Here is a 27,941-nt window from a genome sequence, read left to right as displayed (position 1 = left end):
TCTGTATTGCATATGGCAGACGTTACTTAATTGTCGATTATTTTCAGACTACAGATGCGCAGAGGTGATATACTGTATAAACAAACAAAGTGCTGACACGTGAGTCCTCATTGCGTGTGGAACGTACTGTAGACACAGCGGACACACCGCTCACCTCAGTCTGCCTTGGATTCAGTCTGCCTTGGATTTGATACTCTCTATTCACACAATGGCTGCATTGTGGGCAAACTAATTTCTCGCAGCCCGCTGGCATGTCTTTCTGACGCTTTTGTTTGTCTTTTGTCGGTTCCAACTCCAGAAAATCAAAACCAAATGCTTGAAAGAAATCATTTGTCTCAGACAAGAATGCTCAGCAATGTTCTTTTTAGAAAATCTCAAAATAGTTACATTCTTGTTGGCTTTGGATTCTTGTTCATCCCCCAAAGTATCCTCCCCTCACCCTCACTCACTGGAAACAACCTCTTCAATGGAGAGATCCCTGTAATTGTGCCCTGATGGAAGAACAAAATATATAGTCGATGTGCCCTGTAATTTTGCTCTGATGGATTCGGAAAAATTCATACCCTACTATGGGTACTGGGTGAATGTGGTTCAATGTTCTTTGGGAGTGAGAATTGGTTTCCATTGTATACGTTGCCTCCTGCCCTGGTCTTCTCTGCTAAAGAACAGGCCATTCATTCAGTGTGTTGTGATGTGTGGCGTGTATCCAGCCTCTCTGCCTCTGGCCACACACTTGGAGTTGGTGGCTTGAACACGTGGTGCTCAATTAGGGTCAGTGGGCACTGGTGGACCATTTCGGTTAAGCTGGACCACTTCGATTAAGCTGGACAAAAGGGATGCCCACCCACTCACATTAGTGGTGTTTTTGTTTGTATTTGGAGTGGTAACTCACTTTGTTCACACGTAGGTGAACAGCAGGCTATTCAATAATTACAATAGTTGGTAGAACAGCTAAATGACAAACATTTAAAAACGACTGTATCTACATACTGTAGTATTACAGTATGTAGTATTACATTGTCATTTAGCTGATACTTATTTAAAGCTTGCTCAAAGACAAAGGTGCATACAATTCATCTGTTTTTGATGGCTGTTAACTTATGTTTAAAATTAGGAATGAGGTGTGAGTTTAATAGTATTTTAATGTTATTTTAAGCATTATTCCATATTTCAATTTATTGGCTTATTCGGCTTAGCACTTGAAGCTAAACTAAATGCTTAAAGCTAAATTGCTTTAGCAAATACCTGAGTGATACGCAATAAGTACAACAGTAGGATAAGCCTGAAGGTTATGTACACATGTGAATTAGCTTTAAGGCCCATTTGGCGCTCACGTATGCCCAGTTATGTAACTGTGCTCCTCTGCTGTGGCACCCTGGGGCCCATTGTCTTTGCAAACTTCTTCCGCTGATTTTGTGCAGAGGACAGCTAGGTTTAGGGTTGTCTTTGTTAAGGCATGGCCTGGGTGGAGTGCAGTGGGCTGGGTTTGGGTGTACGGGGTTGGGCTGGGCCGGGCCTGGAGGAACAGACTCTCCCCCCTTGCTCTCTCTACATAGACCACAGTGTTGTGAATGACAGGTACTGACATTGTAGCCTGCAGGCAGGCATTTTGCAAGACTAAAGAAAAAAAAAAGAAGAGAACAGTGTGTTAGACTCAGAGACAGTAAATGCTGGAAGAATGGAGAACAAAAAAAGTGCAGGAACTGTATTGGGGGCTTGAACACTCCTACTCCTCCTAGCAGCACACCCCCTTCGAAGTTGAACCGTGCAAACTGTCTACAGTTGTCTGTTTGTTGTTTCTTGCATTGAGTCAACGGCACCGATCTGGCCGTGCAATGGCAATGCACCACAGCTTCAGAAATTACTCCTCTGACAGCGTGAGTAGTGACGGGGTCTTCATAGAGGACTCATATCGCCAGGGCAGGCTTAAGGCCACTGACTACAGAAAAGGTAGAGTTTTTATTTGAGTCTTTGTTGCAATGCCACAGACAGTTTCGCAGTATTCTTTTTCCATCCCCTTGTTGTTGTTTCTGTGAAGTCTATGACATGAAAGATATGTGTGCTAATAGGAAAGGTATTAGCTTTGAATGAAATGAAATTAATTTCTTGGTTGCAATTAGAGATTTCTTTCTGCATTGAAATCTGTCATGTTGGTATGCAGGTCTCTGTCAATCTTTTCCATTTCCATCCATGGAGTGATTTGACAGTTGTGTATTTGTGTAAATGTGTACCGTCTATACATTCTGATGTGAGGTCGGTCTTCTTTATCTACTGCCTCCTCTCAAATGGGCCACACCCCTTTGTTGTCATGGTTACTCCTTCCTTTAACCACATTAACTCTGGTGTCCCTATATAGTTTCGACATGATGTTATAGGCGAAAATAAGATAGAAAAATATTTTTCTAAATTTCTTTACATGATTCTAAATGTTTCTAAAATAGCAAGGTACAAGCTCACACCTGTAGATTGGCTGTCTTCAAATAGTCAAAGTATAAAATAGCGCTTAAGTGGTCAATGGTTAGCTATCATAGTACAGTCCATTTTGATAAGGGGCACATTCAGCACAAACATAATGGGAAATATAGGAAACGTCATGTGTGAATCTGATTTTACTCTTTTGTCACTAAGTTGCTATGTTTCCTATCACAAGTATCAGACAGTGGTTGCAGTATTTTTTATAGCAGTAAGGGGTATAGAATCATAAAACAGTATCTCACAAGATCAGGCTACTGCTTTAGGCTACAAAGGTCTACTAAACAGAAACATGCATGAGATAAATCATTATTTGACTCACTTTCGGTTGTCTCGTTTGAAATGGTCTGTCTGGAATGTGTTTTGAGATTTGGAATGTTAATGTCAACCCTCAGGTAACCCCTAACCTTTGCTGCCTTAAAAATCCTCTAAAGTCGGCCAGGACACCCATGACCCACGAGGACCCATTCAAATTGCATTATAAAACAGAATGTGAGATGCCAGAGGGTTAAGGTTTATACTTTATTACACATCCCAACTTTTCTGACTAAAATAATCAAAAATCAAACGTATTTCCAGCCTTTGCATCTTTAATTGAAAACACAGAGAAACAGAATTGTCCAGAGCAGAACATAATAACAGCATTGTCTGCATGATAGCCTTAGTTTCCTTGTTTCCTGCTTTCATTCGTAATTTCCAGCTTTTCCAGAATCAGGGTCACTGTATTTGACAAGTACATTATGTGTACAGGATTTTCTCTCTGTGACATTTGTGCCACAAAATCAACACTCACATTGACATATGCTGTATAGCAAATGCTGCTAAGGTTACCTTATTTCACATTGTAAATGCGGAAAGGAAGAGGGCATACAGCAGGTTGCAGCTGCAGGTTTTTTTTTGATTGATTGATTGATTGATTGATTGAATACTTTATTAACAGTTGCAAATAGTACAGTGGTACGATATTACAATGATTTTTAAAAGGATAACACAAAAAACCCTAGGGGCTTGTTTCCATTGTGGTCCTGTGTATTCAATTCATCAAGACATTTAAAGACATACAATAATATACAATAATAAACAAGACATCATCAACACTAGTATCAATAAGGGGGGGGGGGGGGGGGGGTAATTTTCTGGTGTTAAGCTTAGAGGACTTTTCTAGGACCAGTTACAGATTGCAGACAGATGCTCTTTTATGGCGGTTTTGAAGGAGGGTAAGGAGTCACACTTTAGATGTTTGTTGGTATGGGTGAGTCCATCAGTGTATTTGTGAATAATGTTCTTTATCACAAAACCCAACAGTTGCACAACTTGTAATGGGATGTTAATGAGAAGATTACAAGATTTCAACTGGAGAAATTCTGACATTGTTCCTCGCCCTTCACTGGTTTTTATTTCCACTTTTCTGTCTAAAATACACATCTAGCCATTCACGAGCAATCGAGCATGCATGAGTATGAGGACGAAAGTAATGACAAAGTTAAATTGCCGTTGGCACTGGAGTTCTTTGGTTGCTTCTTGCTTCAGCCTGGCTTTGATATGATTATCTTATCTTTTACACAAGACCTGCATTGATGAGCTCGTGTCCTGGGAAAGTAACGAAGGCTTCGGATTTCACTTGAGATTTTTGTATCTATCAATTATGTTGACTTCACTTTCAATCATAATCATTAGCAGAGTTTGTAATGGAATTGAAATCAAGTACCGTAGTTCATTAAAGGAAACATTGTTATCACCTATGTGCTATGGTCTATAACAACAAATACCTATCATCAGTGATGAGCCTGATGACAGTCCTGGTAGTGTAGTGCTGTAAATACTGTAAACAGCAGGGAGGGAGGGAGAACTTTCTTGACAGAGTTTCCACCTGGTTTTAAAGTTGTGTAAAAACAACATTGCACAACATGTGGATGATGGTATTTGATAAGGTGATCTGCTTCTTCCAACATTCAAGCAAGCGTTGACAGACCCTGAGTTGGATTAATCAAACTGCGGGATCTATGGCTTTTGCAAGGTGGCACATGTTCTTTTAGAGGTGATGTTTCATATAGTACTAAAATGTACTTGATTTCTATAGCTATATCTGCCACCGTTTTATACACCTGTTGAAATGCAGGGTCAAGCCTCAGTTCTTACTTTATTAATCTTGGATAGGGTGGCTTTTGTTGACAGTATATTATATAGTATATTCCTTTGGCAATTTGGCATAACATTTATGCACACATAAAACATGAATGGTACAGTATCTCTGTAGGAGGTCTTTTGTTGTCAATATGTAGTGCTAGTGGTACACCTGTAGTAATAACCCCCCCCCCCCCTTCTCTCTCTCTCTGCCTCTGTCTCTCCCTTTGTCTCTCTGTCTCCCCCTTTGTATCTCTGTCTCCATATGACTTTTACAGATGAACGGGACCGGGTTCAGAAAAAGACCTTCACAAAATGGGTGAACAAGCATTTAGTGAAGGTAAGACCACACCACACCACAACAACGCCCACTAATACAATTCTTATCTTCAGGCAGAACACAAGTATTTTCAGTTAAGAGGTCATAAAATTTTACAAGTTTAGTAGTTTTTGGTGCCAATGGAACAAGAAGCTGCAGCTCATTAGTGGCTTAGTTAATAGCCCAACGGTAAACTGAATGGTAAAACGATGTCCTGGGATGACTCTGTGAACAATATACTGTAGTATCTACAGCAGTAGTACATATTCACAGCATTTGGGGAAGAAATCATGCTAAATCTCCATTAACTGAAAAGAAAATGCAGAACAAAATCCAGCTTGGACCCCATACCGCTAATAAAATGTGAAATCTCTTAGAAAAGCAACCGAAAATGTACTTGGATGAAAAAAATATATCAGCCACACTAGTCTGTTCTTCTCAGCTCAATAAAACACACATGCTATTTGTGTTAACTGCATGCGTGTGTGAGAATGAGTCAGAAACACCTGGTGTCACTTTATCCGGTTCAGAGAAGCTGCAGCATCGCTGGGGCGGGCTGGAGAGCTGGGTAGGGCTCAGGTTTCCACATCTGGTTTCCAGACAGCCAGGCGGGCTTATTGAACTTATTGCAGTGGGCAGATAGAGACCATGGAAGAGCCAGAAGGAACCCATCTCCGCCCACAACGCTTCATATGCGAAATCAGTAGGCAATGGTGGTGCTGTGAAGATGGTTTGGATGGAAGCAACCAAATGGCGTATGTTATCTTATGGTGGACTCTTTGGGATCTTTGCTGTAATTGAGGTGTCATTATGGTTTCCATTTGGCTCCATTGGAGAGATTGTTTTGTCACTTCAAGAATTGGATTCTCTGACACAAGTTTGGAATTGACAGATTTATCTAGATGTGTTCAGTCACAGTCCTGTCATAATTCAAAGTTATTTGTTGTTATGTAATTACATTCCAAGAATGAAGTAAACAGCGCTAATTACTGAATGGCACCCTAAATCTTACAATAATGGCTTTTTAACAGCTTTTAAGAAATCTCACCCATAAATTACCTCATAAGTTTTCTTCTTCTTTTTTTTTTCCACAAATCTCTTTATAACTTTTTTTGCAGACAAAAAAAAACGAGAAACACACATACATGTTCAAGTGCAACCTCATAAACTTGAGGTTTTCAAGTAAGAGAGAAATAAAGTAAGAATGAAAAACAGCATCCACAGACAGTTTGTGTTCTTTTATTGTTATAAAAGAAACAACAACTCCAGTCTCAATGTTATTGTTGCATCTGTATTAGACCTTGAATTGTAGTCAATGGCAATGGTCTGGTCTTATACCGAACAAACAGCATGTCTCCTCCTGGAGTGTGTTCTCTGCTATATTTCCTGCTGCTGAGCCAGCATGGTCAAGGTGATGAATCTTTCTTTGTCCCCAGAGAACTGAAGTGTGGGCTGCTAAACTCGGTGTGGAATTCCTGGTGTAAGCCAAGCATGAAAGGGGGCGCGGTGAATGTTCTCTGGGTGACTCAGAGGCTTTTGTCGTCGTTACTCCCTTGCGGGGGAGTCCCTCTGATCTGGGCCCAGAAGACGTGCGCGTGCGTGGAGGTCAGAGTATCTGGCTGGCCTCCAGACGATTTTTGCCTGTGATTATAACAGAGTCATGGGAATGAGATGGGGAACATGGCCACAGGAACGCTTCGTTCCCGAGGCCTGTTGTTCCAAGTGCCCCCTGCTGTTGTACACTGACACCTAGTGCACTTGAACCCTGGCGTCCCTATTGTGGGTGTGAAAATTCTGTGAAAATAGCAGATGTTCAAGCTCACAACGCATCATGTACTGTATACAACCTCACAGCACGTCACAGCGCAAAGCTTGTAGATCGACTATTTTCTGCGAAAATAGTGTGGAGCGAAAAGAGGAGGGGCCCTAGTATAGAGCCCTGGGGGACTCCGGTCAACTAAGTATAGGGTTTACAGTAAGTGGTTAATTTATTCCCCGTAGTGCGATGGTGTCGCTTGCTGACAATAATTCATTTTCAAGCGAACAACGCAACGTATCAGTTTTTGCCAGAAAGCAACACCGTTGTACTACAGGGTATAAATTAAGCTTTACAGGTTACGGAGAGCGAAAAATATTTTGAGTATATTGCTTTTAACCGTTTTTCATCCATGATATCCAGAGTCAACATTTGTTAGGGACATCCTTACAAAACATAAAATAAAACCAATTACTCAGGCTTGAATTCAGGACATCAATTCCACATGGTTTACGACTGAAGGACCAAAGTCAGAGATACTACAGGAAAAGGAAAATTGATCCGAATAGATTCCAGAGTAGATCTCTGCGTCTATCGGGCCAAATGAACTTTCTGTTCTCTGTTTCCTCTTACTCCACGTGCACTTTCACTCATTATCCTTTCTTCTTTCCATCCTTCCTACTGTCCTCCCATCATCCTTCTTTTCTCCATCAGCACTGGAGAGCAGAGGTAGGTGCTGCCTTTGAGTGCTGAGTGCTGAGTGGACACACATTCCTTCTGTTCTGCATCTCTCTCTCTCTCTCTCTCTCTCTCTCTCTCTCTCACACACACACTTTTTTTTACTTGAGTGCTTTAACCCCTAACCTCTGTTCTTACTGGTCCTTTTTAACACAGGCCTACACAGTAAGGTCATACTGTGTAACATTATCATTTTTAAAGCTATACAGTACGACTTTAAAGTCAGAGAGTGTACGAATTTGTATATTTTTATACACTCTGACTTAAAGTAACAAGATTTTACTACCTATTTTCTGTTAGAGCCCCTCTGCAGAGCAACAATTTCCATAGCATGTAGGGCTGGGAAGTGGGAAGTACATCATATTCATCATTATGATGGGTGTAGTTGAATGAGTGATGAGAAATTCATTGGGAATTAAAACATTAAGATACAAACAACAAGAAAAAACTGAATAATCGATCAATTCTGTTTTTGTTTATTTTTCTTTGTTTTTCTCCGTTGCCTTTAGTCTGTGTCATTCAGGGGTCTGAATTTAGTAAACCGAAAACCATCAATAAAACATGGTGGCACATTGATGAATTGTGGTATTAATAATGTACCTTTATTGAAAGGATAAACCCCTTGAGATGTATCATCTCGTTCTCAAGGGGGTCCTTAAATTACACATAGGGGAGCTTAGAGAAAATGTATCAAACGTTGACGTTTATTCCATAAATGTTGTGGTAATACTTTTCAGTCGTATAGCGCCCAGCTCTAATAGCACATGCTGTCAAACCAGCGTGTGTGTGTGTCCGTGGGCAGACACAGAAGAACAGGTGTCTTTACAAAGCGGTTTGGCGTGTTGCATTGTGCCTTTCGGCAATGGCAGGTGCACCATACAAAACCAAGAAAAAGATACTGCAAATTAACAATGTTTATGTTGTCAAGTCTGAACAGGACCTAGTATTTGCTTCGGCAGAAGGCACACAGTAACCGTGGCTCACTGTGTGTGGTTAGGCCCCTCCCTTTTAGATGCTGTGTTTGTTTTGAACAGGTGAACTGAGCCAGACACAGTATATGACTGTGTTTAGGGTAAATCTTCAATTTTAATCTGCAGGACTCTCTGGTTTCCTGTGGATTATTATGTGATTGGTAGTGGTGGAAGAAGTAGACTACTCACCTTTTGTACTTAAGTACAAGTACCAATTCCACAATGTAGAAATACTCTGTTACAAATAAATGTCTGGTATTCAAAATGTACTTGAGTAAAAGTAGAAAAGTATTTGCTTTAAAATATACTCATAATGTACTGAAAGTAAAAGTACTAATTTTTCAGAATGTCCCATTTCACAAGTTTCCAAATGTATAAAAATACTTTGAAAAGAGAAGATCTACAAGCTCACAATACGTTGTTTGCGACGCGTTGTGAGCTTGTAGATCAGCTATTTTCAAATAGCCTAAGTATGCATGGGGCTGAAGTGGTTAATGCATGTTTTGTAATAATAATCAAAATATTCAATGTAACTATTAACTAAAGTTGTCAAATAATTGTAGTGGAGTAAAAGTACAATATTTGCCACTGAGATGTACTGGAGTAGAAGTAAAGTACTTAAGTACAGTACTTGAGTAAATGTACTTAGTTACTTTCCACCACTGGCGATTGGTGTCATATTACAGTGCAGTATTTCATGTAACATCGTGTATAAACACAAAACCAATGCTAAAACACAGCCTGCTGATGTTACATGAGATTGTTTCGTGATCCAATTTCAGTCATTACTCGAGTAATGAAATCAGTCTTTTCCGTTTACAACGAAGCATCCTCAAAATACAATGTAATCCAAGAAGATTCACAGTTTTAGAGGTAATGATACAGTTTAATGTTGATTCCATAAAAGTAAACAACTTATGTGAACCAACCTTTAACCACTTTCAACCTGGCGTCCCTATTTTGTGCATGTAATTATAGGCAAAAAAAAAAAGTGTTTTCTTTTTTACCTTTATACAGGTAAATCCCATTGAGATACTCTTTTACGAGGGAGCCCTGTGTAGGGTAGCAGCAACTCAATAAAAAATGGCAATTCAGGTAGATGAACTCAACCATCCTCTCTAAATCCATCCTCAGGCCCAACGGCACATCACAGACCTGTACGAGGACCTACGAGATGGACACAACCTCATCTCCCTGCTGGAGGTGCTCTCTGGAGAGACACTGGTGAGTCTGTCTGTGGCTGGGCCTCTTGACCTCCCCGATGGTAGGACCTCTGCTTCTGCTGTAAACCCACCTTCCTCTGCCACCTTGTCCCACAAATCCCCCACACTGTATTCCCCCATCCTCACTTGATTTGCTTTTCCAGGTCATTCTACTGTTCAGCCTACTCATTGTGAGTTTGTCCTAACACACTTAAATCTGCTGTGTATTCTGTAGAACCATGTCTAATATTTGTAACCTAATCATAATGGGTCACGCGTCGGCACTCATTCGCTTTTTTCTGCATGTCTCACGTTCGAGTCTTTTAGAGATATGAAGACAGTCCAGTAAGTGTTGAAGTACAGTAATGTTTTTTTCTTTCTACTTTATTTATCCTAGCACTGGTGTTTTTGGTATAACGCACCTATTTGGTGATGAACTCCATAGGCTTAAAGGGGGTGTAAGTGATATATTTTTGTAAAAAAAAAAAAAAAAGTCAAAATGTTAAAGCTCTATATTCTGATAATTGAGTAATTATTGCTATAGAGTGTTTGCTCAGTAACTGGGGTCTCCCCATCTCTTCAGCTCTTTAGCAAACAGAAAAGGCGCTATATAAATAGCATTTTCAGGTCAGGATACCAATTGTATCCTATCAGGAGAGAGACCCGCATAAACATCATTTATCAGTTTCAGTGTTCCAGTTCCATTTTTGTCTGCTCTTTTTTTCTTTTGTTTCATCGCTTCCATGTCACTTGTTTATCCTGTATCCTCTTGTATGAGGTCTGTCTCCTGATTGGATAAAATTGGCATCCCAACCTGAAAATGAATTTTCTGTATTAGAGTTGGAGACACAGGGAGACCCCCTGTTACTGAACAAACATTTGTATAGCAATGATTGAATATGATCGGAATATGGAGCTATTTAACATTCATTTTAACAAAGCAATATCATTCACACCCCCTGTAAAAAAAACACTAATTTCCATTCTTTGCTTTCATCTCGTAACCGTTCTCTGCACTGACTTGTTTGATCCCTTTTCCTTTCGATCTAATTCCTGTCTGCTGACCTTTTTGCCCTGACCTGTCCCCTTCTTGCCTACGCCGCCTTCTCTTGCGATGCTCTTGCCTTGGTAGCCGAGGGAACGTGACCTTGTGAGGAACGTGCGGTTGGTGAGTGGCGCCTGGACCGTGGCTGGCCGCCTCCTTGGGCGTGGCATGTGTCACCACCCCAGGTGGCTGCTGGGTTGTGCATGATGTCACACTCCCTGTTACTGTCCCTCGCTCGATCTATGTTCAACATTGCCTCACCCCCACGCCCCACCTTCCATTTTGTTTTTTGAGGAGTTTAGCAAAAATATCCCAAATCTGACCTCCTGGGTCAGTAGTTCTTAAGTTAATGAGATGAGGGTTTAATTGAGTTGTGATTTTACATGTTAACTGTAGATTGTCTTGGTTACAAATACAAAGATATTTTTAATGCTATTTTAGAGTGGAGTGAGTGCTTCATGAGGAATTTAATTAACAGTATAGGAGAATTGTATTGGACGCAGTCTGTGTGTGCAGTGGTGTGGGCATTTCAGATGAATTGTTATATGTGAAAATGAAGATTATACTGTAGCATATATGCAAGTTTGAACTGTATTAGGTTCTTTCATTGAAAAGCGAAGGACTAAGTAGCATTGCTGCAAGCCAATAAATGTTTTACTAATACAGCAGTAAAGCTTGCGATTGGCTTATAGCTTATGACATCTTGCACCAATGCATGACGTGGTCAGCCAGGTACTGTATGTTAACTAAAAGTTTCTAGTGCACTTGAGACTCATGTAGCAGTGGTGGATGCATATGAAATTTGGCTTGGCCCATGAAATTAGTATAAGGTCTACCTAGCTAAATGTTGTAAAGTTAGAAAAGAAAATGCTATACCGTATGTGCAGTAGAGACCATTGTAGAAAACAATGGTGGTGACTGATCATTTGAGGAATCTATTGCTGCTGTATCATTATCATGCATTCACCCTCAAACATCCTGGCTGAACTCCAGTTCATTTCAGAGACATACTGTATATGGAGAGATCCAAAGAAAGGACTTTCAAATTAAATTGTGCTCTGTTCACAACAAAACTGAATTTGAGTCAAACATCAAATTCATTTTCCAATCATTTATTTTATGTTTTATTTTTAAGACCATAACTCTTTAAAAGATGAGTCTACTTCTCTAAGTACAAACAGTGTCAGTCAGACACTGCCATACCTGTCCTCAGTCATGGGGCCTTACTATATTGCTGAGCATTTATAGCCATTGTTTTTTCCTCATTAAGTTTTGGATCCTCTTGTTCTTTACAGCCACGGGAGAAAGGGCGGATGCGTTTTCACAAACTGCAGAATGTACAGATCGCCCTGGATTTTCTTAAACATAGACAGGTACACAACTTATGATTCTTTTTTCATTTGTTTTTTCATATATATACTGTAGATAAATAAACTAAAATAAGGAGATATTAAACCTTCATTACAGTTTTCCATATTTTAACAGGTCAAGTTGGTCAACATCAGGAATGATGACATTGCAGATGGAAACCCAAAGCTGACATTGGGGCTAATATGGACCATCATCCTTCACTTCCAGGTAATGTATAACAATTCCATTGGTTTATTTATAGATTAAATACAATACTTTAAATACTCCATAATAGGTATGTAGAAATACCTGTATCCACAATGGAAAAACTGACAAAATAAAGTGCATTTGGCACTTCTGTAGGCCATCTAGATCAGTAACATTCCTTACCACAGACAATAAAGTAAAATTCTCTCCAGAAATCTCCTGATAAATCTGGGGAAACTGCATTACTCATCGGTTTTGCCTGAGAAGTTTTCCTGTCTGTTGTCCATCTTTGCAACTCTCCACAAAGGGTTTATCAATTTATGCACATGCTTCTGTTTGTTGCAAGTAATGGGATTGCGGTCTGTTTGAGTTTTAATCAAGTGCGGTTTGCTGAGTTTACTTACATTAGAACAAGATTGATTCACTTCCATGTCGGGGTAGAGAAAACCACAGTGTCGTGCTCTCTGACTAGGCTCACTAATCAGCCCACCCACTGATGTTGACATAACTATTACAGCACAAGTCCAATAGCTCTTCATCTCTCCTGGATCTAATTCAACATTTGGCACTACTTAATCTCTATATATACAACCACTACTGATTCCCATGAATTCACACAGACGAGACAGTATGTTTTCATTCTCTGTACTGTATGAGCCAGGTTGGCAGTGTGGCCTACTGTAGTCTAGTGTAGTGGTTCCCAAACAGTGTGCCTTGGATTTTGTGACAACCACACACTATTAATGCAATAAATACAACTAAACAAAAACTTTTTTTCAGTAGCCTACTTAGTGCACATTCATTTCCCAATACAGAGACAAAGTCTACTCCATACCCTTAAAAAATATATTTTTTACCACTTTAAATTTTTTACCACTTTCAACCTGGCGTCCCTGTTTTGGGCATGTCATTGTAGGCGAAAAGTTTAAATATAATTGTATTATTATGATTGATGGTGCTTTCCCACATCTTTTCAAAAGCAGCAAAAATCGACGAGAGCTTGCAGATCGGCTATTTTTGCTTGGAATACAGGTGTGCCTTGAGAGTTGTACTTGCCCATTGGTGCGCCTTGGGAACAAAACGTTTGAAAACCACTAGCATTTTTTGTGCTGTGCCGCTGGTCAAAATTCATATGCAAACTGTTTTTTTTTCTGTTTGTTTTTACCCACTGTGTCAGGAGCCCTGAATTTGACCTGTTAATGTGTTGAGCGTTGTGTTGTCTAAATAGTAAGGAAATGTCTTTGCCTCCACTGCACCGGTAGTTAAGAACAACTAAAAGCTGGTCTAAGCGCAAGTGTTTCTCTCCGTGCGCAAGGTACTGTTTGCTCCAGACCACACCTCATTTTAAGACCAACACGCCCATGGGTGCTAAATAGCCGCACGATTATTTAGTATTTAGACAACGTGGGCGCTGGGTGTAAAAATTACAACTGCATCGGTTGGCATAAATTCACTCATTGTGACGCGCTCTGGATGATGGTATCATCTTTAATTTAAAATGATTTTTGGTTGTTTTTTATGTTTGGGAATTGGTTTACCACATGGTGACTTTTTAAAATGTGGAAAAAGGGAGAGCAAAGGAAAATTCTTTGATGCTATAATGGATGTGAAGGTCATAGTGGGAGGCAGAACTGGGTCTCCTGCCCTAGTCCTGCATGACTCAGTGATTCCCATGAGAAAGTTGGGAAGTGAAATGGGTGTGACAAGCAGTCAAGTTTATTCCAGTACTTTGCTTGCTTCAGAGTACAACTACGAGTCGATTTAATCCTTAACATGGCTAAGTAAAGTGCTATATGAATCTAAGGTCTAGTTAGTAGGTGTGCTTATGATTATGACGTGATGCTTGTTGTCATTATCATTATTATAATTTAATAACTGTTTCTGGTAAATGTTTCAAGAACTTTCAACAAACCCCTCAAACTCTTCTTTTCTGTTTGCATGGTCCTGACATGTCATCCGGTTTAAAAACCTCAACTGTTCAAACCTCATCCTTGAGGAAGTACTTAATCATCTGGTGCCTGTTATTTGTTCCAAACAAAGTAAACTCTTGCAGTGGCACATGGTAGTCATCATAAACAAAGGCTGATTTCCTTTGAGCTCCCCATGGTCTACTAGTTGATAGTTTATAGACGTGCAAGTGAGCGGCTGAGATAATAGACCTCCTCTGTGAGGGGGAGGAGGCAGGAATTTCTCCCAATTTAGTAGAAAAATAAAGTAGATTCCGTCCTAAAGGGCGGAGGGTCTGTTGCTGGGCTTATGAGTCACTCGGTGCCCACGCACGTACAGCACTGGGGTTCCCCTTTCTGTAGAGAAGGGTGATTGTCCTCATTTTCCCTCCTCCACCCTTTCCTCTAAGAAAGCCTGGAAGTGAAATTATTAGAACTTGACTGACTCATCAGTGTGACCACAAAATAACGTTACTTTTGTAATGAAGCCCCTGCTTGTTCTATTGAGGGCCTATAAATATGTCTCATGACTGGAACAGCAAATGTATCATCTGCAATTTTTTTGCTCCGTTTGGGGTGTTTCACTCGAATCTTGACATTTTCATCTGTGAGATGGTGTATATTTTGTTGAATCAGTGCATCACCCTATATTACAAACACCACCTATTTGGCACTCCCAAGAAGATTAATGCAATCACTAAGAACTATTTGCAAATACTATTTGACCAAGAGATACAATTTATAAAGAGATAGAGATAGGGATCAGAATATAACCAGTGTAGAATGGATCATGTACTCAATATGTGGATTGGGTTGCATGCAAAATAGACATCATAGACATTACATTCAAAATAGCCGGCAGCTATCAATTCTGTCAATGAGCCACAAAGGTAAACAACACAGCCTTGGCATTCACCTTACATCTTTACGGCGTAAGCCTTCTGTGTATTTAGTTGTGTCTCATCTTTCATGAGTGAGAGAGAGAAAAAAAGGGAGTTCTTGTGACTCATTACATAGACTGCCAACTGTTATATAAAAAGGAATTTGCCCATGGAGGTTTTGTGACATGGAGACGCCAACATTAATTTTCAGTCTCCTTTCTGGCAGATTTAGCTTAGTTAAATAGGCGGCTATCAATTACATTTTGCTCTTATGGATCTCATGAATCGTTTTGGTTTTCTTCCAAACCAGTAAGTGCAAAGGATTTCATGTGCCTTCGAGATACAGCCACTGGTAGTTAATGAAGGTTTGAGATGTGAGTCATCCAAAGTCTGGAAGAAATCAACTAGTGTTTTGGTTTCCCTTCTGTCAACAAACAAAGTAGTGCATTTGTTCGGTGTATAGCATTGAACAAGTAATGAATTCATCTTGGATTTGCTACTTTTACGGCAACTTCAAAATTAAATTCAATCAAAAACATTAATTCAACATTAGACAGTATTTAGTAATGTTTTTTTCACTTTGTTCCACCAGATCTCAGACATTCAGGTGAATGGCCAATCAGATGACATGACAGCCAAGGAGAAGCTGTTGCTTTGGTCTCAGAGGATGGTGGAGGGATACCACAGCATGCGCTGTGACAACTTCACCACCAGCTGGAGGGACGGCAAGCTCTTCAATGCCGTCATACACAAACACAGGTGAGATGCTACAATAAATTGGCCTACGTTTAGCACAGCAGGCATTATTGTAACTGGGATATCAGTGCTAAAAATGCACTCATAAGACCCTTTGGATAAAAGCGTCGCCATCTGTGCCCAACAATGTAGTGGCTGAGTTACTCCCCTCCAGAATCACTCTGCTGCTCATCAGCAATCGAATCATACCAGAACTCTTTTCCTGTTCCATGCCCTCTAGAGTCTAGTCTATCCTATTCAGCTCTCCTGCTGACTACTGTATGTGATCAAAAATATGTCTATCAGTGGGCCTCATTCCCCTTAACAACAGCTCCAAATCGTCTGACTACATTGTGACCCCAAAAAGAACACAGACAAATCCTCACAATTAATTAATCTCTAAAAGTCTACTTTTAGAGATTCAGGCTTATTTTATTAATTTGCATTAATTTGAACTGTTGTTTGTGTGATGAGTAGGCTACATAAACACAAATATTACGCAGCAAAAGCAACATCAGTTTTATTCAGAACGATGTTTCACCGCAGATAAAGACATCAACGTGGCATCAACAGTGAATCATTTTGAAGCAAAATACCCACCAGCGATTTTCACATAATTGTATTTGTCAGGCCCCCGGTCTGTGATGATCTCAATAGTTAAATGAACCCTGACGTGTGTACTGTGTAGTATAGTTATGTAGTATAGTTTATGGAGAAGTAAAGATATTTTCTTGAGCTATTCCGACCCATTTTATTATTGCCCAAGCTTGCCTGGTCCGGGGATCTTGTAATGCTGCAGGGTATACAATTTAAAGAAACTGTCACTGCTGCATACCTACAGTTGTACAGTTAGATTAATATTCTCCTCAAAATACTTAGCATGTCACGACAACCATGTGGTCAATCACCACCAGTCAAGTATCAAGAATCTAATCTCTGTTTGAGATGCAATTTGTGATTGATTTGTTAAACATCATTCACAGTCACACCAATCATTATGGATTTAAAATAGCATAATTTGCTGTCAACACTCAGGTGATGAAATGTTGACAGGGTGCCTAACACTGCCCATGTTGTCTGATCATGATGAAAATGCATGATATCTGTCACAAGATGCATTGACAGATTTCTATCATTTCTATTTATGTTTGCATGGAAAAGCAAAATACTTGAAGGATCCCTTGACACACTACTGCACTAAAAACATACAACCTGAGTTTCATTTTGTATAAATTAGAGTACGTTTTTTTTTCTTTTTTTACTGTGTGGGTGTATCACGTACATTTGTGAATAAGATACCCTAGGGGCATGTGCTCTGGAGACTCTGCAGGTTGCAGCAAAACACAGGTACGCTAATCATTCTGCCATAGATTCTTTCTCTGTGGAGGTAGAGCAGGATGGGCTCCACTGTACCATAACACATTCGGAGCTGCAAGGAGCTTTTCGATCCCTCAAGTGGAGAAGAACAGAAGAGAGCAAAAAAAAAAGAGGAGGACAAAGAGCGCAATAGAAGTGGAATTGGATGCAAGTCACCAACTGGAGCCAGAATGAGATTGTTCTTGTTAAGTTAGAGTAACTATGATCCTTTCAATTTGTCATGGCTCGAGGTTGTTAGGTTTTATCAACGTCAGACCATCGGCCAAACACTGGACGATGTATTTGTAAAGGATACAGGATAAAAGGAAATCTACAGTGCAACACAGCACCCTCGACCCGTGCTGCAATGAAGAAGATGAAGAGAAAGTTCCCTTCTAAGAGACTGAACAGTGCCTCCAGCAGTGTAGCTGGCTCCGTCAGCGACCTGGAGGACAGGGTGGTTATGCTGTGCGAGGACATCCCGACCGAGAACTATTTAGACTCACGCAGGGGTCCCCAGAGCCCAGGGGCCCGTTCTAGCAGAGGATCTCAGAGCGACACGGGATCCGAGCCGCACTTTGTTCACCTGAGCAGGGATAGACTATCCTACAGAAAAGCATGCTATGTGGACAGGGAACCACCCCGAGGTCATGGGGAATACTATGTGCAGAGAATCGTGCAAGTGTACGGTTATTTATTTATTAATTCTTTCCAAAGGTGGTGATTGGGATGAACTTTGATGCATACATTCTTATTCCTTCTAACTCAAACTGTGTAAGAATTCTATTGCATGTGAAGTCTTCCATGCAGATTAATGTCCAGCATCAAAGTTAGAGCTAATGTTTGTGTTCAATTTGGTGTTCACTATGGTCCTTTTTGGTATTTCTAAACAAAGTGGTGTATTTTACTTGCAAATTCTTTATTGTAGCTGAGGTGTTTGCTTACCTGTGATGTGCATCCATTTTGAGTTTATAATATTCCCTGTACTTGTATATGCATGCTACTTGACTGTGATTACCTTCTTGGCAGTGTGCGTGCAAAGTCTACTTTCTTTGTGCACAAATTGACAGGGGAATATTAATCCCAGCTTTTAGCAAAGACTCTTGTTTTTGCCTGCCCTGTCTGATAGTAACTCCCCATTAAACTTCAGTCATGATCAAAATGCCTCCAGCAACAAGCATGGGAAAAATGATGACTGGCAGGTGCAACATAAAAGTGTAATTATATGTAACAATCAATCAGCTCAACAGCAGGGGGAAAGGAGAATCGAATGATAATAACAAATCAATTTGTATTTTTATACAAATACATTTTTCCCAGCTTCAGTCGTAATCAACTTGCATGCTGTAAGTGATTGACAGGCATAGTAATTTCCTAGTAGTACCAGTTCTCATCATTATGATCTGTCTGTCTGATGTCCCCAGGCCAACTCTGATTGACATGGGCAACGTGTACCGCCAGAGTAACCAGGAGAACCTGGAGCAGGCATTCAGTGTGGCAGAGAGGGAGCTGGGTGTCACAAGACTGCTGGACCCAGAGGGTGAGAAAACGCATGCAGGATCAACAGTATTACTCTGATTCATTTACAAAAGCATACCAAACAAACATCTGGTGTGTGGCTCGCAGGAAAATAAATAAGGTTAAAAACTACTTCCTACTGGCACACCAAATTGATAAGTGAGGGTTTCATGCACTCATCTGCATTTTGTTCAAAACCTTGCTTAATACAAGACTTTCTTCTGAATGTTGGCCAAAAAAAGATTTGTTCCCTGCATCTACTAAAAATAAATCCCTTTAAAAAAAAATCTGTTGTTGACAACTGTCTCCTTTCTGCCCTGTAGATGTGGACGTGCCACACCCAGATGAAAAGTCCATCATTACATACGTCTCCTCTATGTATGACGTCATGCCCAGAGTACCAGATGTTCAAGACGGCGTGAAAGCTAACGTGAGTGCTCATTTTGTGACCAGTCATCAAAGGAAAAGTAACCTGCAACATGACCGGCTGTTTTTCTCATTAACGGTCTTGGATTTGTTGGACAATTTTGCACTGAAGTATATGAACAAACAAAATAGTACCCATAGTACCACAGTGGTATCTGATTACAGTACATAGTTGAAAGTTAACATAAACTCTGTTCTCTGTCTGCATCCTTGTTTTAGGAGCTAGAGCTGCGTTGGCAGGAGTATTACGAGCTGGTCACCATGCTGCTACAGTGGATCAGACATCACATCCTTGTCTTTGAGGAGAGGAAGTTCCCCACCAGCTATGAGGAGATTGAGGTGAGTGAGCGGAACTCTGTGGGAAAAGTAGAGGCAGACCTGGTGAGCAAGAATGCAGATTGATTGAGTTGGAAAAGTGTGCCTTCTTTAGTCTACAGTACAGAAGTCTTGCCATAGCTCTCTTTATCTTCAAGTTCAGATTTAGATATAATCAGAGTCTCTGGTGATGGTGACCATGGTGGTGATGTTAGTGCTGATCTGGTTCAAATCTATCCTTGTTCTAACCCACAGGTTCTTTGGCGCCAGTTTATGAAGTACAAGGAAACGGAGCTCCCCGCCAAAGAGGCAGACAAGAACCGCTCTAAATATATCTACAAATCTTTTGAGGTCAGTGTCCTCTACAAAGCTCTTTTAATGTTGCATTATGAATTTTGGATGCAGATTTATGTGTAGCATTATATTTATTGCCTGTTATAAACAATATGTGCTTTACTATACTGCCCCTTTGTCCTGCAGGGTTATGTTGTGAATTCCTTCAAACCATCACTTGTGCATTGAAGTGATGATTTTGTAAATGCATCACTTAATAGTAGTTTTGGGTTTTTGCTTTGTAGGGTGCAGTCCAGGCAGGCCATGTTAAAGTACCACCAGGGTACCACCCCATTGATGTGGAGAAGGAGTGGGGCCGTCTACACGTCGCCATACTGGAGCGAGAGCGTCTGCTTAGGACTGAATTTGAGAGGCAAGTGGTGTTTGTGAATCTCATCACAAGTTCTTGTTGTCAAAGCAAACGCTGAAGTTTGTTGCCAATACCTTATGAGCAATACTGGTCAAATACCACGGGGCACAAAAAAACATCAAGAAATGAGTCAGGCGCTCTGGAGTTGAGGTTTGTGACTCATAAACCAACTTGTAAATCCTGCTTTGGCTGGAAGGGAAACTGAGTCTGCATTGTGAGGTGGAAGGAAAAACCATATTATAATTCATGGGTACAGATCTCAATATTATGGTCATTTTGCAGCATATTCTAGTTTATTTCAAGATTTGTTTTCCTAATGATGAGCTAGCGGGGTGTAACATATTATCCCAAGACTCACGAAAAGCTACTTCAGTGCTGAATGTGGTTCACCATTCAGTACATCAACTTCCAACATCAGGCAGAGCTCGAAAGGACTTGTGGACAGAGAAGATTTCATGATGGCCTTTATGAATCATGGCTATGTGTTACATTTTTTATTTCGCCAGCAGAGGGAGTGAGTGCTTCACTTTTTCAACATTTTCACTTTCATGTTTTCCAATTAGAGAAAGTACACTGTATATCATGCTGTTTTTTCTTTTCTTTTTTTCTTTTTTTTTGGGCATATGAGTTAGCAACAAAAACAAAGCATCACCGTCTCTCACATAGAATTTAAACATTTTTCTCCTTTGAAACAAGTTGCACTCATAGCCTGTGTTAACTTATTAATTGAATGAATTAGATGAAACAGGAGACTCATTGATACTGTACATACAGTATGTGGTCTTTCTTCTCTGACCTGTCCACCCTCACTGCAGGCTGGAGCGTCTCCAGAGGGTTGTCAGTAAGGTCCAGATGGAGTCTGGGGTGTGTGAGGAGCAGCTCAACCAGGTGGAGGGCCTGCTACAAACGGTGAGAGACACATCCTTGATGATGCTCTTGCATAGCTGTTTCACTATCAAGATTTTGATTTATTAACCACTTAACCCATTAAGACCTGAGGCCGATTCCACAAATGTCTTATATCCCAATAGATGAACTCGTGTAGATGCTTGTAGATGTGTTATTTTTGACTGTCGCTGCTATATTTTTCTCAGAGGAGTGTAATTAGTCACCCAGGGGCACAGGCGAATTTCAGCCACACTGTAGTGCATGCAGGCAATGAGAGCGTGAGTCACATGGGGGCAGCCAATGAGAGAGTGAGTCACCGCGGCTGCACACATACTGCACACACACAGAGACACACAGACAGCACGGTTTCATGGTAGGCTCCACTTGCGCGGAGGCGTGCCTCCTTCCGCTGCGTTCGCAATCAGTGGTTCTCAAACTTTTTCATGTCAAGGACCCCCAAAATGATTTGTATTTGGCTGCGGACGCCCATCTCAAAATGCTTTTTGTTCCAGGGACGCCCAGATGCAAAGATTTTAGTTACAAATGTTTGCTTTAAAATATATATATATTCAAAGATTTGGAAAAATATCTGATCTACAAGCTTGTAGCGCAGCACTCGGTGCCGCGCTATGAGCTTGTATATCTGCTATTTTTGAATAGCCAAAGAAATCTAAAATGACACAGATGCTTTCCCGTCTTAATTGGTTAAACCCTATATACTTCAGTTGACTGGGATCCCCCAGGGAGAACAGAAAACAGCAAGAAAATGAATACTTTCTCCCATGTTTTCTGCAGGACATGAGGATGCTGAGTTCAGGGAAGCCTGCTCAACACTCAGGAGAGATGGAGACAGACCTGGAGAAGGCGGAGGGAATGATCCGATTCCTCTTCAATGACGTTCAGCTGCTCAAAGATGGACGGCACCTTCAAGCTGAGCAAATGTATCGCAGGTCTGAAATTCAAATTACCGTAGATTGTAATGTTGGATTCACCCATACTATGGATGTTAAAGTGTAAGATTAAAGCTACAACCTCACAACGTGCCTCAACACAACGCATTGACGTGACGTCACGTCAGGGACCAAATCAGTTTGGCCTGTTTTGAGACCAATTTACAGAAAACCCCAGATTTGCTGTGAAAGCCTGAGTGTTCAAACTGGGGTATTTTTGGGGATAGAAGAGAGGTAGGGGAGACCAAAAACACACAAAAAAGAAGAAAAAGTTAAAATTCATGGTGTAGTGTAGTCCCTTTAATACTGCTGAGATTGTAGTTCTTCTTTCATCCTATTTGCTAAGAATCTTATAAGTTCTATGATCACAGGCAGAGCCCTCTATGGATATGTGTCTAAACCCATAGATTATCAATGGGTTTAAACACACCCGTGATCTATGATAGTCTCTATGATTGTCTCAAACCCAATATTGTATAGTTTGTACATTTTATGTTGATCATTTTTCCTCCCATTTGCTTACATTAATCAACACACCTAGCTCCATCGTTCACACTGATTTATGTGTTGTATTGTTCTACTGATGTCTCCAGAGTTTACCGCCTTCACGAAAGGCTGGTGAACCTGCGCAGTGAGTTCAACCTGCGCCTCAAGTCTGGTGTGACCACAGCCCAGGTTCCCATGGTTCAGATGGTTCAGCAGGTGCAGACTCAGAGCTCCCAGACCCTTCAGCAAGCCCCCATGAGGGTGAGGCCTGAACTGGATGAGGTGACCCTGCGCTACATCCAGGACCTGCTGGGCTGGGTGGAGGAGAACCAGCGACGGGTAGACCAGGGGGAGTGGGGAACTGATCTGCCCACAGTGGAGTCTCAGTTGGGCAGCCACCGTGGTCTGCACCAGTCTGTGGAAGAGTTCCGCTCCAAGATCGAAAGGGCCAAGGCTGATGAGGTGTGCTCCTGAGATATATTACACTGATAAACACTACTGAGATAAGAAAACTTGAAAGATAAAGGCAGAGGCATATTTTCATCAATGACCAAAGAAAGAAAGAATAACAGACCAGCACGCTCACGCGCCACACCTACATCGTTTTAGTACTTTTGGTCTAGCTTAGCACAAACAGCTCCTTTGCACCATTAAGTTTGCATAGAAATGCTTCACTTTTTTTTTCCAACACACCAGATGATACCAGCACATCCATTAAATATGACAAAACATAGATCATATTATAGACTCACTCATGTCACCATGGATCACCTCACTGTTTGACTGATACAGTATGTTTGTCTTTTACATTTTCTCTCAATGTCTTTTCTCTGATCCAGAGTCAGGTCTCGCCTGTGAGTAAAAGTGCCTACCGTGACTATCTGTCCCAGCTTGAGCTGCAGTATGGAAGACTTCTGGTAAGTTACAACCTTAAAAACTTATCAATGATCAAAGTTGCAAAGAAACATCCAGTAGACTAGAGATCCAGTAGACTAGAGAATAGTATGTGTTTAGTGGTTACAATAAACAAAGTTAGGCCATGCTGTCTACTGAAGAATGCTGTTGACTGGAGTCTACCATAAATTGGTTCACAGTGTTGAATATTTATTGACCACGTCAAGGACCACCCGAAATGATGTATTTGGCCACGGACCCCCATCTCAAAATATTTTGACCCCCACCCCTCTACTCCAAATCTACAAGCTCAAACTTGTACATCGGCTGTTTATGGTTAAGTTTCCGTCAAGAATATGGATGCTGGGGTTAAGTGTATAGATTTTTCAAGCCCCTATTAAGCGCCAGGTAATTTCCCCAATCAGGGATTATAAAGCATTAAGATTTCCACCTGACCCGTTTGTTCATCATATGTTTTCCTGCAGAATGCATCCAAGGCTCGTCTGCGCTACATGGCAGAGCTTCATGCTTTCGTAACCGCAGCAACCAAAGAGCTGATGTGGCTGAATGAAAAGGAGGAGGAGGAGGTCAACTACGACTGGAGCGATCGAAACTCCAACATGACAGCTAAGAAAGACAACTACTCGGTACGCTGGACTTCTCAGTGTCATTCACATTTCACCTAACAATAATGAAAAGATGTAGAATACCGTATTTGAAAGTGAAAATTATGCTATTTTGCCTGCAGAATAATACACCGACATGATCAACTGCTCACGTAGAAGCTTATTTACCAAATATAATAATAATGATGATACATTATTATTGTAATTATAATAATTATTTCATTGTATTTATCTATTTATTTATATTTATTTACTTTTCATTATCTGAAGTTCACCAGTCAATACATGTAGAAGCAATAGAAACAGCAATAGCAATCCATAATTTATTTAAATTTTGCAGTTGTAAATGACACTTTTTTCAAGCGATGGACATCCCATTTTGTATTAAAACCCTTCATCATCAACTATCATGCTGAATGATACTTTCTTGTTGTGGAGCAGGGTTTGATGAGAGAGCTGGAGCTACGAGAGAAGAAGATGAACAATGTCCAGGCCACAGGAGACAAGCTACTGAAGGACGGGCACCCTGCCAGGAAGACCATAGAGGTAGAGCTGATTTATTATCTTAATCAATGTTACACAATAAATAAGAATTGTTACACTCTACTTTGGCAGTACACTACTGTATAGTTCTACAGTTCTTGCAATCATGCTATCTTCATCCTTCTCTCCTCAAGGCTTTCACTGCAGCCCTCCAGACCCAGTGGAGTTGGATCCTTCAGCTGTGCTGCTGTATTGAATCCCACCTGAAAGAGAACACAGCGTACTTCCAAGTATGTAAAGTAATGTCCATCCTATTTGTACCTGTTTTTGTTGTATAAATAACGTATAAATAAAAATAATAATGTAATAATAATAATAATTATTTGTCTATCTAGTTCTTCTCTGATGTGAGAGAGGCAGAGGAGCAGATGAAGAAGATGCATGACACGATGAAGAGGAAGTACACGTGTGACCGAGGCATCACTGTCACGCGACTGGAGGATTTGCTACAGGACGCAGCTGTAGGTTTACTCAGGTTAACAATAAATAGAATAGAATTATTGATTGTACATATCAGGTTATTGTTAGCATTTAGGAGCTATACTGTACATTCACTCTGTGCTATTTTAGTTAGGGTTTCAGCCAGCCTCTGCTTAATGCACAGACTTTAGGGGCTGCAGCCCTGGGCACCAAATGCCTGGCCAAAAAAGAAAGAAAACAATATTTAACAGTACATTTAAAAATGTTATCTATGGATTATCTATCATTATCTTTTCTTTGATTGAACCTATGATTTTGCTTTATTGTGTCCTCTGCAGGATGAGAAAGAGCAGCTGAAAGAGTTTAAAACTCACCTTGATGGTCTGAACCGTAGAGCTCAGACCATCGTGCAGCTGAAGCCACGTAACCCTGCGACTCCGATAAAGGGCAAGATGCCTATTCAGGCTGTCTGTGACTTCAAACAGATGGAGGTGAGAAGATCACATTACTACATTACTGTACTGTGTGCCATATGATGCATGTACTGTATCTATTCCATTTATACCGTATGTACTGTATGTGACTTTTTAACAAAAGTGCCCAAAAATAAAACATATACATAATATAGCTGTTAGACAACACTGATGATGTCTCCAGCTGTTCCAAAGGTCTCCCATGATTTATTTTACCGTTGACAATGCACACACTAATTGCTCCATATTCAGTTGACTTTAAAGAAACACAATTTCAGGCACTGCCTCATGCGAAGACTTTGGTTCTGATCTACACACATCTGCCACAACATGTCTTCTGTACCCTGTTGTAGATCACGGTTCATAAAGGGGATGAGTGTGCCCTGCTGAACAACTCTCAACCCTACAAGTGGAGGGTGCTGAATGACCAAGGCAGTGAGGCCACTGTGCCGTCCATCTGCTTCCTTGTTCAACCAACCAATAAGGAGGCTGTAAATAGTGTAACTGGGTGAGCTAAGCATCTGATTACTCATTACCTAATTGTATATCGGCGTGGTCTGGTACAAACCTTCTATATCCAAAACTGTTATTTTTCTGGAAATGAAAAAAAAAGAACATGTGTTCCAGTGGATCCAATGTAGTTATTATTTAGTCACAAGCTCTTGTTAATACTTTTCATTGGTTCAGTATTTATAAAAACCCACAGACACACTCACACATATACAAAACCCACAGTGACACTTTCAATATTCAAACATTTTCATAAATAGCTAAAATAACAAATCTACAAGCTCACAACATGTCACAATGCGCGTTGTGAGCTTGTAGGTCTATTGTTTTTGCTCTTGTATGATGAAGTAGGGTATTCATTTACAAAAGAAAACCATAAAAAGTAGAAATATGGAGATACAAGGTTTTTGCCCGACAGCAACGACATTGGTAGACTAGTACTTAAACACTCTTCTGTTCTGAATAGGCATCTTACAGTATGAACGTATAAGTGCATCAACCTCTGCTTTGTCCTCTTCAGTTTGGACGGCAATCTCCAGAGACTTCAGGCGCTGTGGCAGACGATGCATGTGGACATGAGGAGCCTCCTCTCATGGCAGTATCTAATGAGAGACGTCCACATCATCAACTCCTGGAACATCTCCATGGTAAACATTTAAACATCCATCATCACCTGTGGCACTCTTTCGGCTGTCTCCCTCTGCTAATGTCATACTATCTGTCTCAACAAAGAGAAAATGAAAAAAGCAAAATCCTAGAAAAGGGACTTTTCTGAGTGATGTCGATGACAGAAGTAAATCTGCTCGTTAAGAGGTACCTCTCAGTCATTAACAGATAATGTGTCGAGTAGATTGTTAGCCATAATAACTCACCCAGTGATCATGATTAGCAAATTGGATAAAGCGGGAAAACTGCTCTCGCAATGAAAATACCTTCCATTTGAATTGAAGTAGAAGAGTCTTAAGAATTTAGGTCGGACATGTCCAAAGTCCGGCCTGGTGGCCAAACGTGGCACAAGGGCAGATTTTACATGGCCCTCTGCTTCCTTCCTTTAAAGGATTATTTATGGCCCGCCAGTATGTGAAAATCATAAATTTAAGTTTTGAGCGTTTTGAAATTAACCTGGGCAGATAGGCTATTCATTTGTAGAATGTGTAAGGATTCATACAGTGACTGCTTGTTCCTTGTGTTGTTTCATTCTCAATATTTCATATTTTTGTATAGACCTTTTCTCACCTGGTTTTGGCTACACTGCCACTTAGAACAAAAGACAGTTTATTGGACTGTAAATATAATAGCAATGCAGTGCATGCATGTGAAATAAGGCTGAAAAAGGGCTGAATAATGTTTTGTTCACAGCACAGATGAGTGGCTGACATTTGGATACACCACCAGTACCAACAAAAGACTATTGATATTTTTTTCAGCCCTACGGTATTTTCATATTTTCAAATAGGGCCCCCTTTAAAAAAGGGTTGGCCCTGATTTAGGGGGTAGCGAGGGGGTCCCCTAAAGAAGCCTTCAAGCCATTTGCTCTTAATTCAGTCGAGCACAATATATCTTCATCTCTCATCACCCTGTCTTTTTATGTCGCTGCAGTTCAAAACCCTTAAGGTGGAGGAATACAGGCTGGCACTGAGGAACTTGGAGCAACACTATCAGGGCTTCCTCAGAGACAGCCAGGACTCCCAGCTGTTTGGGGCGGAGGACCGCATGCAAGTGGAGGCCGGCTACAACAAGGCCAACCAGCACTACAACTCTCTGGTCAGCACTGTGGAGCAAGGTACATTCCCACTAATTACACAAGAATCCATGACAACTATGTGACAATGCATTACATTATTGTAGGATCATTCAGCTATCCATTGTTAGACATATGTCTTTAATCAATGAAAACATTTGATTACATTACATTTCTTTTTTTTGTTGCAAGACATGTTCCACAAAACTGTTGACAGGCATCTTTCATTCAATTCATTTTTAGTCATGGCCATTTGTCTTTTGACTGTTGACTGTTTAATTCACATTGCAGGCTACATTGCACCCACTGGAGGTAAGGTGCTCTGGTTACCTTGCCAGACTGAGTA

At 40.6% G+C, this 27,941-nt stretch overlaps 1 protein-coding gene across 16 annotated transcripts in view; it reads left to right on the top strand.

Moving 5' to 3' along the window:
- pleca (plectin a) overlaps positions 1–27,941 on the top strand; it is a 129,009-nt gene that overhangs the window by 83,151 nt on the left and 17,917 nt on the right. For 6 of the 16 annotated variants that reach the window (XM_084079844.1, XM_084079845.1, XM_084079847.1 and 3 more), the window contains exons 2-25: positions 4,875–4,936; positions 7,386–7,400; positions 9,515–9,604; positions 11,923–12,000; positions 12,113–12,205; positions 15,604–15,770; positions 18,527–18,642; positions 18,944–19,050; positions 19,266–19,385; positions 19,617–19,712; positions 19,940–20,067; positions 20,880–20,973; positions 21,748–21,902; positions 22,496–22,850; positions 23,228–23,305; positions 23,768–23,929; positions 24,350–24,454; positions 24,586–24,681; positions 24,787–24,912; positions 25,210–25,362; positions 25,698–25,852; positions 26,375–26,501; positions 27,454–27,637; positions 27,887–27,907. In XM_084079844.1, coding sequence (XP_083935970.1) covers positions 4,875–4,936; positions 7,386–7,400; positions 9,515–9,604; positions 11,923–12,000; positions 12,113–12,205; positions 15,604–15,770; positions 18,527–18,642; positions 18,944–19,050; positions 19,266–19,385; positions 19,617–19,712; positions 19,940–20,067; positions 20,880–20,973; positions 21,748–21,902; positions 22,496–22,850; positions 23,228–23,305; positions 23,768–23,929; positions 24,350–24,454; positions 24,586–24,681; positions 24,787–24,912; positions 25,210–25,362; positions 25,698–25,852; positions 26,375–26,501; positions 27,454–27,637; positions 27,887–27,907 — 2,883 coding nt within the window. Of the gene's footprint in view, positions 1–1,549; positions 1,951–4,874; positions 4,937–7,385; positions 7,401–9,514; positions 9,605–11,922; positions 12,001–12,112; positions 12,206–15,603; positions 15,771–18,526; positions 18,643–18,943; positions 19,051–19,265; positions 19,386–19,616; positions 19,713–19,939; positions 20,068–20,879; positions 20,974–21,747; positions 21,903–22,495; positions 22,851–23,227; positions 23,306–23,767; positions 23,930–24,349; positions 24,455–24,585; positions 24,682–24,786; positions 24,913–25,209; positions 25,363–25,697; positions 25,853–26,374; positions 26,502–27,453; positions 27,638–27,886; positions 27,908–27,941 lie in introns of those variants that run through there. The other 10 variants (XM_084079846.1, XM_084079850.1, XM_084079849.1 and 7 more) reach the window with 5 other exon arrangements.

The sequence above is a fragment of the Gymnoscopelus microlampas genome (genome assembly GCF_963454915.1).
Source record: "Gymnoscopelus microlampas genome assembly, chromosome: 15".
Lineage (NCBI taxonomy): Eukaryota > Metazoa > Chordata > Actinopteri > Myctophiformes > Myctophidae > Gymnoscopelus > Gymnoscopelus microlampas.
This window is presented reverse-complemented; position numbering and strand designations above follow the sequence as displayed.